General features: G+C 48.8%; 1 protein-coding gene and 1 long non-coding RNA gene across 2 annotated transcripts; both read right to left on the bottom strand.

Annotated features, from left to right (window-relative positions):
• Window positions 1-1,388: 1,388 nt before the first annotated feature.
• LOC120910249 lies at window positions 1,389-5,695 on the bottom strand. The gene is made up of 3 exons (XR_005741453.1): window positions 5,607-5,695; window positions 1,556-1,685; window positions 1,389-1,428 (listed from the first exon to the last, which is right to left on the bottom strand). It is a non-coding gene; the product is annotated as an uncharacterized LOC120910249 (long non-coding RNA).
• A 2,554-nt stretch (window positions 5,696-8,249) lies between these two features.
• LOC120910175 (zinc finger protein 605-like) lies at window positions 8,250-9,647 on the bottom strand (the record flags this gene model as incomplete). Its single annotated transcript, XM_040322058.1, has 1 exon — window positions 8,250-9,647. A coding segment is annotated over one exon (1,398 nt), but the record flags the coding sequence as incomplete, so codon positions are not given.
• Window positions 9,648-13,485: the final 3,838 nt, after the last annotated feature.

The following is a 13,485-nucleotide window of genomic DNA, read 5'->3' as shown; positions in this document are numbered from 1 at the left end:
AAATAACTACGTAGCTCACGGTGCCCGAATCTTTCAGCCAGGCCGGCAGCACAATGAGACAAGTTAACCAGAATGCGTCCTTCAATTGAATCCCCAATGGTTCAGCTTCTCCCCTCAGGCAAGACAGCGTAGGACCATCCCTGGACTAGTAGGCCCCAGAAACTCCTGGGTCTACTCTCAGTTGCGAGGCCTCGGGCCAGCCAGCCCAGAGGCCGAGAAACTGTCAGCATGGCCAGGAGGGCCATCAGCTCAAGATCTGGAGACGAACCCCGCCAAAACGGCATCTGTCCCTTAAGTACCCTCCCCCAGCACATTGGGTTGACCAGGCCCACTGGGCTGTTCTGGGAGGAAAGCACCCAATACACCCAGCACATTGCATTCCAACCTTGACTCCTGGTGACTGCGACACCCGCAGGCAAGTGGAATGTGTGCAACAGCTGGACTGGAACAGAAACCCATACTTTGGTACAAATCCTCTGAGCTAAACTACAGCTCAGATAACTAAATTTACAAAAAAAATAGCGCCTACTCAACAGGAGCAGGACGCTACACATATAAAAAAAGATCCACACATCGTCTCACAAGTCCATGTCCCAGATGTTCTGTTCAACCAACCTTGTAATGGTGGGGGATGGTGTGATCTTCCTGTGTGGAATCCCGGGAATACAGAGGACCCCCCTCCTCCATAGACTGCTGATCCCCACTTATCGACATCTCTTCTTCTTCCTCTTTTATCTCAGCTTTGATAACTTTCAGTTCCTCATCCTAAACCCCAAAGATGATACAATATATGTTTAAAACAGAACAAGAGATTACATAGAAGAATGTCCTCTCATAGCTTAGAGTTCTAGTTGCTCAGTCCCACCTACCTGATGATGGTGAGGGGTGGTGTGACCTTCCTGTGTGGAATCCCGGGAATACAGAGGACAGGGACATCTCTCTGGTGGGTTCCCATTACTGGATCCATCTGTAGGAAACACACACACTGACTGAATACATTGTTTCTATGTGTTTATCAGATGATGGGGGATCTAGGTGGAGCCTCCGTAGTGCTCTCTCCTTTACAATAAAGTCTCCTCTTACCCGGTGATGTGAGGGGCGGCTGATTCTCCATCATGACGTCCTTGTAGAGATCCTTGTGTCCTTCTAAATACTCCCACTCCTCCATGGAGAAATAGACAGTGACATCCTGACACCTTATAGGAACCTGACACACACAATGATACAGTCACCATCCAGACACACCCCTTGTCTGTTACTGGATAATGTCCCAGAATTCCCGGCACTGCTCACCTCTCCTGTCAGCAGCTCCATCATCTTCTTGGTGACTTCTAGAATCTTCTCCATGTTGTGTCTCTCAGGTTTTAGGGAGTCACATGGAGGCACTGTGATGGTCATATGATCACCTGACTTCAGAAGAGGAAATCTCTGTATTGAGGAACCAATAGGAATATCATGTTAGTTTCCCAGAATCCTCCTCACCTCTCCGGTCAGGTCTGAGTTGTAATAATAGAGATAAGAGTGATGTCATGTGACCTCCCAGAATCCTCCTCACCTCTCCGGTCAGCAGGTAGATGATCTCCAGGGTGAGGTTTAGGATCTTCTCAGTCACGTGACTCCGGTCTTCCTCCATCCTCAGTTGTGCCGTCATCCGATCTCTACAGGTCTCCTTGTAGACGGTTAACCTTGGGAAATTAAATTATGAATTATTCAGATGGTATTGGTCACACAATAAAAGGATGTGTGTGTGTGTGGGGGGGGGGGGGGGTAATAGGAGGGTTGCTGTTTATTTAGGAACTACAGCCACCATGTGAACACATTGCGTTTGAACTATTTTGTGTTTGTTACATCTTTGAGGTCCCTCTTGGCCTACTGGAACACAAATTATTTTTTCTATGTTGGGTTTGATTGTTTTTTGAGATGGGTATGCTTAGTTATATATACAATCCTTCTTGTGTCTTCTTATTTTGCTCTAAGGCAGTGCTGTGAGGTCAATGTAGGGTCATAATGATGTCCAGGAAGGGAACTTGCTGGCTTTTGGTCGGAGTTCTGGACTAATCCGGAAAATTGTCAGAACTCCGACGGCAAGGCTCCAATCTCCGGCAGCAAGTGATGTCACTGTCACTTTCTAAGAAGAGAAGGGATTGGAATGGAGAGCAGAAGGATGCCATTAGTGAAGTAGAAGGCTGGGGGCAGTGGCGGAAATACTAGGGTCACAAAGGTCGCACCGGGGGGGCCCAGCAGGGTTGATGGCCGCAGGGCTCTGAGCTGAGCTGTGTCTCTCTCATGCAGCCCAGAGCCCTGCACTACATTTCCCCCTCCCTCACACAGATGGGAGAGGAGAGAGCTTATCTGCTCCTTCTCCTCCCACCCCAGAGCACTGATAGGTTGCACTGATGGCTACCAATAGGTGGTATCAATAGGGCAATGAAAATCGGTGCAAAAAATGTACCGACAATCTTTCAAGGTAATGCCTGTCCTTTCCACAGACACAGCATCGGAAGAAAGGACTGATGCCAACCGGTCACTGTGATTGGCCCTTTACTGTGATCAGCTGTGTCCAAGGGACACTGCAGTCACATAGCGTGCCCCAGGGTGCACAAGGGAGGCAGGGTTCTGGGAGAATGTTCATGGATGCTAGAGCTGCGCGATTAATCGTTAAAGATGCTACCCCCCCCCCCCTCCTGATCTTAAAACAGCATTTCCCGATTCTATGTAACAAAATCAGAAAGTTCTCTTCTCACTTCTGACAAAAAAAAAAATTCCAGGCAGCCTGCCAAGTTTATCTTAACATCGGAGATAAAGAGAAACATTGTAAACATTTTGTCCTTACATCAACGGAATGAACTTTGGTCTGTAAATGAGGTCAGCTTAAAGAGGAGTTCCAGTCTTTTTTTAGGTTTATTAAAAGTCAGCAGCTACAAAAAGTGTAGCTGCTGACTTTTAATAAACAGACACTTACCTGCTCCACGGTCCAGCGACGCGGCCGCCCGGAGCTCCGCTCCTCTCCCCCCCTCTCCACACGGTGCCTTCATTCACTGTGTGGGAAACCCGGCCGTGACAGCTTGCAGCTTCACAGCCGGGCACGCACTGCGCTCCGTGAGTGGACAGGCGATCTCCTGGGATGTGTCACATGTCCCAGGAGATCGCCTAGAGGTAGGGGCCGTCTAAGGCGAGAGGAGGAGTCGTTGGGGCGGTGCCTGGGCGGAAGTAGGACAGGAAGTCCCACTCCTACTGAAGCCCCCACTCCCCCCCCCCCCAAGAAAAATAACATACCAAATGTGGCATGTAAGGGGGTGAGGAGTGCTTAAAGCGGAAGTTCCAAATTTTGAGTGGAATTCCGCTTTAAGCACTTACATTTGTTTCTTACAAGTTAAAATCAGTATTTTTTACTAGAAAATTACTTGTAACCCCCAAACATTATACAGTGGAACCTCGGATTACGAGGATAATCCGTTCCAGGAGAATACTCGTAATCCAAAGTACTCACATATCAAAGCGAGTTTCCCCATCGGAGTCAATGGAAACTAAAATAATTTGTTCCACATTGACTTTAATGACATGCAATACCGCATGCGGCCAGAGGCGGGGGGCGCCGGAGAGCCTCGGAAAAGGCCAGAGGACACCTCGGCAAACCTCGAAAAGACATCATTACCGAGATTTGCCAAGGTCAGCTGAGCTGTCCTCGGGCCTTTCCGAAAGGCACCGATCGGCGATGTTCAGCTCCGGCGCCCCCCCACCTCAGGCCAAACGCGGTACTGCACACTGTTTTGCCCTGAATCGTGCTTGTTTTCGCAAACCGAGTTACGATTTTTAAAAATACAGTGCTCGTATTGCGAAACGCTTGTTTACGCATTACTCGCAATCCGAGGTTCCACTGTATATACATATATATATTTTTTTCTTAGCATAGACCCTAGAGAATAAATTAGCAGTTGTCTGCAATATTTTATGTCACCACCTGCATTTGCGCAGCGGTGTTTTCAAAAGCAATTTTTTTTTGGGAAAAAAATAACTTTAACTAATAAAAAAATACGTAAAGTTAGCTCAATATTTTTGTATGATGTGAAAGAGGATGTTACACCGTGAGAATGTGATCTAATGGATGCCCTCCCAGAATGGAAGCCCTGGGACTTGGATGGAAAGGGGCAGTCAGGGGGCCCCATTCATCTGTGTCCCCCATCACTCATCAGAGTATCCCTGTGAAATTGGTGTCCCCATTAGAGACCCCATCACTCATCAGAGTCTCCCTGGACATTTGTGTCTACCACAGGACCCCCCGCCTGCTCTATTTGTGTCCCCATCAGAACCATCACCCCCCTCCGCATTTTGTGTCCCCATCAGAACCATCACACTCCCTATGCATTTTTGTGTTCCCATCAGAGCCATCAGCCCCCCCCATGTTTGTGTCCCCATCAGAGTCATCAGCCGCCCCCCCACGTTTGTGACCCCATCAGAATCATCAGCCCCCCACATGTTTGTGACCCCATCAAAATCATCAGCCCCCCCCCCCACCACACGTTTGTGTCCCCTTCAGAGTCATCAGCCCCCCCACATGTTCGTGTCCCAATCAGAGTCATCAGCCCCCCCCCCCCACATTTGTGTCCCCATCAGCCCCAACGTTTGTGTCCCCATCAGCCCCCTCGGCATTTTTGTGTCCCCATCAGAACCATCAACTCCCCTTCTGAATTTTTGTGTCACCATCAGAGTCATCAGCCCCTCCACACGTTTGTGTCCCCATCAGAATCATCAGCCCCCACACGTTTGTGTCCCCATCAGAGCCATCAGTCCCCTGACACATATGTGTCCCCATCAGCCCCCTGACACATATGTGTCTCCATCAGCCCCCCATGTTTGTGTCCCCATCAGAATCATCACTCCCCCCATGTTTGTGTCCCCATCAGAGTCATCAGCCCCACCACATGTTCATGTCTCAATCAGAGTCATCAGCCCCCACGTTTGTGTCCCCCATCAGAGCCATGAGCCCCCTCCGCATTTTTGCGTCCCCATCAAAACCATCACCTCCCCCTCTGCATTTTTGTGTCCCCATCAGCCCCCCACTCATTTGTGTCCCCCATCAGAGCCATCAGCCCCCCACTCATTTGTGTCCCCCATCAGAGCCATCAACCCCCCCACTCATTTGTGTCCCCATCAGAGCCATCAGCCCCCCCAACTCATTTGTGTCCCCACCAGCTCCCCCACTCATTTGTGTCTCCATCAGCCCCCCACGTTTGTGTCCCCATCAGAGCCTTTAGCCCCACACGTTTGTGTTGCCACCAGCCTCCCCCACATTTGTGTCCCCATCAGCCCCCGCACATGTTTGTGTCCCCATCAGAGCCATCCCCTCCCTCCACATTTTTGTGTCCCCATCAGAGCCATCACCTCCCCTCCGCATTTTTACATCCCCATCAGCCCCCCCACATGTTTGTGTCCCCATCAGAGCCATCAGCCCCCGACACATGTGTGTCCCCATTAGAGCCATCAGCCCCCCACGTTTGTGTCCCCATTAGAGCCATCACAGTGACTATGGAGGAAAGGGATGCACATGACGGGGTTACAAGGTGTAAATATAAAATAAGATCTTATTACCTCCTATGTTGCCTTACCTCTTTGGTAGCAGCTAGTTCCTTGTGCCACATGGAACTTCCTGTCTGTTCCTGACATCACTTCCATAGAGACTTCCTGTCTTGGTAGAAGTGAGATCACCACCTTGTGGAGCTCAGAGGAACTGCAGCCCTGAGAAACGTCTCGTAGTGTGAACACGGTGTATTGTCACAGTTTGCTGCCTATCGTACAATGCTCCGGAAGTCACGTGGCGGCCAACTGCACATGCGCGATGCGTTCCAAACGCAAATGCGATGCGTTCCAATGGATTCACGACAGTACACACCAGTGAAACTGGTCGGCATCCAGGCTCTTTCCTTAACATCCCCATGGATTGGAGGATGTTCCTCCTATGTTGCCTTTCCTCTTTGGGAGCAGCTAGTTCCTTGTGCCACATGGAACTTCCTGTCTGTTCCTGACATCACTTCCATAGAGACTGCCTGTCTTGGTAGAAGTGAGATCACCACCTTGTGGAGCTCAGAGGAACTGCAGCCCAGAGAAACGTCTCGTAGTGTGAACACAGTGTATTGTCACAGTTTGCTGCCTATTGTACAATGCTCCGGAAGTCACGTGGCGGCCAACTGCACATGTGCGATGCGTTCCAAACGCAAATGCGATGCGTTCCAATGGATTCACGACAGTACACACCAGTGAAACTGGTCGGCATCCAGGCTCTTTCCTTAACATCCCCATGGATTGGAGGATGTTAAAAAAAGAGCCAGGAGCGAGACCGACAGGCCACTTTCCTCTAAATCCATGTCGCCCTGAATGCCGGGTTCGCTGGTGTGTACTGTCGTAAACCCATTGGAACGCTATGTACGATAAGCAGCAAACTGTGACACTACAACGGTCTGTGTGTGTATGTACTGTCTGTGTGTATATGTACTGTCTGTGTGTGTATATGTACTGTCTGTGTGTATATGTACTGTCTGTGTGTATATGTACTGACTGTGTGTGTATGTACTGTCTGTGTGTGTATGTACTGTCTGTGTGTGTATATGTACTGTCTGTGTGTATATGTACTGTCTGTGTGTATATGTACTGACTGTGTGTGTATGTACTGTCTGTGTGTGTATGTACTGTCTGTGTGTGTATGTACTGTCTGTGTGTATATGTACTGTCTGTGTGTATATGTACTGTCTGTGTGTGTATGTACTGTCTGTGTGTGTATGTACTGTCTGTGTGTGTATGTACTGTCTGTGTGTGTATGTACTGTCTGTGTGTATATGTACTGTCTGTGTGTGTATGTACTGTCTGTGTGTGTATGTACTGACTGTGTGTGTATGTACTGTCTGTGTGTGTATGTACTGTCTGTGTGTATATGTACTGTCTGTGTGTGTATGTACTGTGTGTGTGTATATGTACTGTCTGTGTGTAAACACACCTATCCCGTTCTTCGTTGTGGCAGTGTCAGTGATCGTGTGTTCCCTGATATAGGGAAAGGCGATCAGTGACGTCACACGTCCAGCCCCGCCCCCCCTACAGTTAGAAAACACATATGAGGTCACACTTTACCCCTACAGCGCCCCTAGTGGTTAACTCCTAAACTGCGATTGTCATTTCCACAGTAAACAATGCATTTTTATTGCACCTTTTTTGCTGTGAAAATGACAATGGTCCCAAAATGTGTCAAAATTGTCCGATGCGTCCGCCATAATGTCGCAGTCACGAAAAAAATCGCTAAATAGTAACAAAAACATTTTTTTTTATAAAAATGCCATAAAACTATCCCTTATTTTGTAAACGCTATAAATTTTGCGCAAACCAATCGATAAACGCTTATTGTGATTTTTTTTACCAAAAATAGGTAGAAGAATACGTATCGGCCTAAACTGAGGAAAAAAATAGTTTTTTTTATAAATCTTCTTTTGAGGGATATTTATTACAGCAAAAAGGAAAAAATATTGCTTTTTTTTTCAAAATTGTCGCTCTATTTTTGTTTATAGCGCAAAAATAAAAACCGCAGAGGTGACCAAAAGAAAGCTCTATTTGTGGGGAAAAAGGGACGCCAATTTTGTTTGGGAGCCATGCCGCACGACCGCGCAATTGTCAGTTAAAGCGACGCAGTGACGAATCGCAAAAACTGCTTGGGTCCTTTAGCTGCATCATGGTCCGGGTCTTAAGTGGTTTTAAGCCTCACCCCATGAACAATGTCTGGATATGGAAGATTGTCATCATTGCACCGACACACACAAGAGTTTTCAATAAATGTTTTATTATAATTTGAAGAAGATTACAGACATAAAATCAGGAAGTAATAAAGGTAGAAATCCGATTGGTCGGGAAAATAACTTGTTAGAACAATGAGAAGAAACTGCGCTTCCTGCCAAACCTATGAGAGGTAAGGACTCCATTTTTATTTTTCTCCTGCTATCAATGTCCGATACGGTACAACACTTCATCCATGTCTTTGGTGATCTCTGATCTCCTTATCAACTGTTACTTACATGATGAAGATCAGCCATGGAGTATATCTGAGGTGTATATCAGGGTGTGCTTCTTCCCCACATGTCCAGCAACATTCACATACAAGACATTTCCCGCACTCACTAATACACCTCGAGGGTTGTGTGGGACCCCGGATGTACAGGAAGACAGGACTTCAGTGAGGAACAATTCCCTCACTCAGGACAGGAAAGTGGCTTCTCCCTCGTGTGAGATCTCCGATGTCTGGAAAGATCGGACTTCTGTGAAAAACATTTCCGGCACTCAGGGCAGGAATATGGCTTCTCCCCCGTGTGAGATCTCCGATGTCTGTGAAGACTGGAATTCTGTGAAAAATATTTTCCACACACAGGGCAGGAATATGGCTTCTCATCTGTGTGCAATATCTGATGGATCGTGAGAAGGGATTTCCTGGAAAAACATTTCCCGCACTCAGGGCAGGAATATGGCTTCTCCCCCGTGTGAGATCTCTGATGTGTGACCAAATCATTTTTTTTCATAAAACATTTCCCACACTCAGAACAGGAATATAACTTCTCACCTGTGTGCAGTTTCTGATGAGTATTAAGAGCGTACTTATCTAAAAAACATTTCCCGCACTCTGAACAACAAAAAGGCCTCTCTCCTGTGTGAATTCTTTGATGTCTGACAAGTTGCGATTCATATAAAAAACATTTCCCGCACTCAGGACAGGAATGCGGCTTCTCCTGCATGTGAGACCTTTCATGTGTGCCACGACTTGATTTTAGTTCAAAGCATTTTCCGCACTCAGAACAGGAAAACGGCTTTTCCCCCGTGTGAGTCCTTTGATGTTTGCAAAGATATGACTTAGTGGCAAAACATTTCCCGCACTCAGGACAACAATATGGCTTCTCCCCCGTGTGAGATCTCTGATGTGTGACCAAATCAGATTTTATTATAAAACATTTCCCGCACTCTGAACAACAAAAAGGCTTCTCCCCTGTGTGAGATCTTTGATGTGTGACAAGAATCGATTTATATAAAAAACATTTGCCACACTCAGGACAGGAATACGGCTTTTCCCCCGTGTGAGACCTTTGATGTGTAACAAGATGTGATTTGTCAACAAAACATTTCCCGCACTGAGAACAGGAATACGGCTTCTCTCCTGTGTGCAATTTCTGATGGCTGTTGAGATGGCATTTCATGGAAAAACATTTCCCGCACTCAGGGCAGGAATACGGCTTTTCCCCTGTGTGAGACATTTTATGTGCATGAAGAGATGATTTGTGTCTAAAACATTTCCCGCACTCAGAACAGGAATACGGCTTTTCCCCCGTGTGCAGTCTCTGATGTCCCGTGAGAACGGATTTCTTGGAGAAACATTTCCCGCACTCAGGGCAGGAATACGGCTTTTCCCCCGTGTGCAGTCTTTGATGTCCCGTGAGAACGGATTTCTTGGAGAAACATTTCCCGCACTCAGGGCAGGAATACGGCTTTTCCCCCCTGTGAGACATTTGATGTGTGACAAGAGTGGATTTTAGTCCAAAGCATCTGTTTGGTGCCGGATGGACATTTGAGGTAGTCGGGTTTTCTCCTGGACTATACTGTGTGATGTCCTCATCTTCTACTTTACAGTCTGGAGACAAAGTGAGACAATCCTCTGAGGTTTTCCTCATCTCCCGTCCATCTACTAAAATAGAAATACAAAGATTATTACTAGACATGAGCTGATTGGTTCCCCTAAACCAGGACTCCGCCCACATCAGGCAGCTTTGTCTCTGAGGATCTTACAATTCCCCCCTCAAGGTAACTAGTAAATGGGTCCTCTGATCTCCTACCAGATCATTTCTTTATTCATGGACCTTAGTCAGAGAGTGAGGAAACAACGAGAACTGTCTTTTATAGGAGTGACAGTGATGAGAAGATTATAGGACGAGTGTCCCTTCCCCCTCTATCACTCATTGCCATCTTCCCAACACAAGAAGTCCTGCACTTCCTTATTTAGTCCATGATTTAGTCATGAATAACAGCGGGGCTGAGCCCCACCAGAGGTCAGAGAGTGAGGATGGGGGGAGAACAACCAAGATGAAGACTGAAGACCACAATCATTGGGTTACTGACTCCTCCCTCATTATCACTTTCTGTTTAAGGCTCCAATGTTGGAGGACGTTATCACATTATTATCAACATGTCTGTGCGCCAATCACATCATCAGATTTAAAAAAAATAGTATTTTTGTACTCACCGGAAAATCCATTTCTCTGAGTTCATGGACGGACACAGCAGCATCTTGACCTTAGGGCATTATCCTCCTTTCTAGGAGATTGACTAGGCAGAAAAACAGCATGTTAAGTGTTAAACACTTTACACAGTACAGTACCTCCCAGGGGGCGGTTCCCCCAGGAACATCCCCCACTCTCCGCTCTGCAGCCTCAGTTCGTAAACAAGCAGTACAAACAAAGGAGGGGTGGGTGCTGTGTCCGTTCATGAACTCAGAGAAATGGATTTTATGGTGAGTACAAAAATCCTATTTTCTCTTTCGTTCATGGACAGACACAGCAGCATCTGGACCTTAGGGACGTCCCCAAGCAGCGTCAAAAAATCGAGGGGTGGGAAAACACAGCAAACTAACTTCACTCCAAACAAACCAGAGCTCCTCAACGGAGGAACTTCAACCTTAAACAGCCGCCTGCAAAACCTTGCGGCCGAAGGAGGCATCCGAAGATCCACTCACATCCACCTTATAGAACTTTGAGAAGGTGTGGATTGACGACCAGGTCGCTGCCTTACACACCTGTAAAACAGACGCTTGATGGTGGAAAACCCAAGAGGCACCAATCGCCCTGGTCGAGAGCGCTGTAACCGGGAAGGGGGGCGCCCGCCCCTTTAGGGCATAGGCCTGAAGCACGACCTGCCTGATCCACCTAGAAATGGTGGCCGTCGAGACTGCCAGACCCTTCTAAAAACCAGTCACGGACACGAACAGTGAGTCCGACTTCCGAAACGGAGCCGTAGCAGACAGGTACACCCGTAGGGCTCGAACCACGTCCAAGGAGTGCAACGCAGCCTCTTTTGGGTTCGCCGGCCGAGGACACAAGGATGGAAGAACAATGTCCTCATTAATGTGAAAAGCCGAAACAACCTTAGGAAGGAACAACTGCTGCGGAAGCAGCACCACCTTATCCCTGTGGATGACCAAATAGGGAGCCTTGCAAGACAAGGCCGCCAATTCAGACGCCCGTCTGACCGATGTAATTATTGCCACCAGAAAAAACACCTTCTGGGGGTAGAGTCAATAAGGAAATCTCCCTAATGCTCTCAAACGGAGGCTTCTGAAGCACGGAGAGGACTAAATTCAAGGCCCACAGAGGCAGTGGGGGACGCACAGGAGGGGCCACATGCCGAATCCCCTGCACAAGCGAACACACCAGAGAGTGCGCCACCAAGGGCCGCTGAAAGAAAACAGCCAAGGCCGAAATCTGACCCTTAATCGTACTTAAGGTGAGGGCCTGATCCACTCCGCGCTGTAAAAACAGCAGAATCCGGGACATCACGTATGTACGGGGGTGCCAATTCATCTCCTCACACATAGAGATGTAAGCCTTCCACGTACGATGGTAAATCTTTCCCGGGAATTAGACTTCCGCGCCCCGCAGCATGGTAGAGATCACCGAATCCAACAAACCTCAGTCCCTCAGCACCTGGCTTTCAATAGCCACGCCGTTAAAGCCAACGACTGTAAAGCAGGATGAAAGATAGGACCCTGCGACAGAAGATCCTCTTGCAGTGGCAGGTGCAACGGAACATCTGCCACCAGACGCACCAGATCCACGTACCAGGGACAAGGCCAATCCGGAGCAATCAGGATTGTTGGTATCCCCTCGGCTTCTACTCTGCGTAGTAGACGAGGGAAGGCGTAGATTAGGCGATAGTGACCCCACGGTGCCACCAACTCGTCTGACGCGTCCGCCCACGGGTCACTTGACCTGGCCACGAACCATGACACCTTCCGATTGAGTCGGGATGCCAGAAGATCCACATCTGGAGTGCCCCATTTCAGACACAGACTCTGAAACACATCCGGGTGTAGCGACCATTCTCCTTGGTCTAGTGTTTGGCGACTTAGGTAGTCCGCCTGCCAGGTCTTTACGCCCGGAATGTAAACGGCCGAAAAGAACGTTCCGGCTCTTTTCGGAGGATGTGAGCGACTTCCGCTGCTGCAGCCGAGCTCCGTGTGCCCCCTTGATGATTGACATACACCACAGTTGAGGCGTTGTCTGACTGAATCCTGACCGGGCGGCCCTGCAGTCTCAGAGACCACTTGGAGAGGCACAGCCTAATTGCCCGGAGTTCCAGGACATTGATTGGCAGGCGGGACTCTTCCCGAGTCCAGCGCCCCTGGGCTGACTGAACATCCCAGACTCCCCCCCAGCCGGAGAGACTGGCATCCGTCGTGACCACCGTCCAATGGCACGGCAGGAACGACTTCCCGGCCCGAAGCACCGGAGATGTCAGCCACCACACTAGCGAGGACCTGACCAGGCGACTCACCCGGACTTGGTAATCCAGAGACAAAGGAAGCTTGTCCCAACGCGACAGAATTTCTCTCTGTAACACTCGAGTTTGGAATTGAGCATACGGAACCGTCTCAAAGGAGGCCACCATGAGGCCCAGAACTCGCATGCAATAGCGAAGCGACGACCACTTTTGGGTCGCCAACCGCTGCACCGCAGTTTGAAGTGTCTGTAGTTTCTCCATGGGAAGAAAAACTCCCTGAGGAATCCAGGATAAACCCCAGGTATTCCAGGCGCTGAGACGGTACCAACACCGACTTCTGAACATTTAGCAGCCAACCGAATTCCCGTAGGGTCTGGCAGGTGATAGACACATCCACCTCTAAATCTGAGCTTGAAGAAGCTCTCAGAAGAAGATCGTCCAGGTATCCTACAATAGCGATCCCGCGCCACCTTGGTGAAAACCCTTGGCGCCAAAGCCAGGCCGAAAGGGAGGGCCACAAATTGAAAGTGGTCCTCCCCGACTGCAAAGCGCAGAAATGGGGATATGCAAGTACGCGTCCTTGATATCCAAGGACGCCAGGAAATTCCCTAGATGGAGTGCCGCTACTACAGAGCAAACCGACTCCATCCTCAACGTTTGCACCTTGACAAAACAGTTGAGGGCCTTGAGATCCAGGATTGGACGGCCCCCTTCCTTCTTGGGGGCTACAAACAGATTGGAGTAAAACCCCTGAAGCCGTTCCAGTAAAGGAACCGGCACGATCACCCCCCTGACCAGCAGATCCTGAACAGCCCCAAACAGGGCCTCCCGACGACCCGGAGGAAGCTGGAGGTTGGAAGGAAAAAATCTGTTTGGTGGACAAGAGAGAAACTCTATCTTGTACCCCGAGGAAACTACTTCGCAAACCCACCGGTCGGAAAGAAGAGACATTCACCGAGCCGCAAACACGACCCC

The sequence above is a fragment of the Rana temporaria genome, chromosome 8 (genome assembly GCF_905171775.1).
Source record: "Rana temporaria chromosome 8, aRanTem1.1, whole genome shotgun sequence".
Classification (NCBI taxonomy): Eukaryota; Metazoa; Chordata; class Amphibia; order Anura; family Ranidae; genus Rana; species Rana temporaria.
The sequence above is the reverse complement of the archived record's forward strand: the minus strand, read 5'-3'. Positions and strand labels throughout refer to the sequence as shown.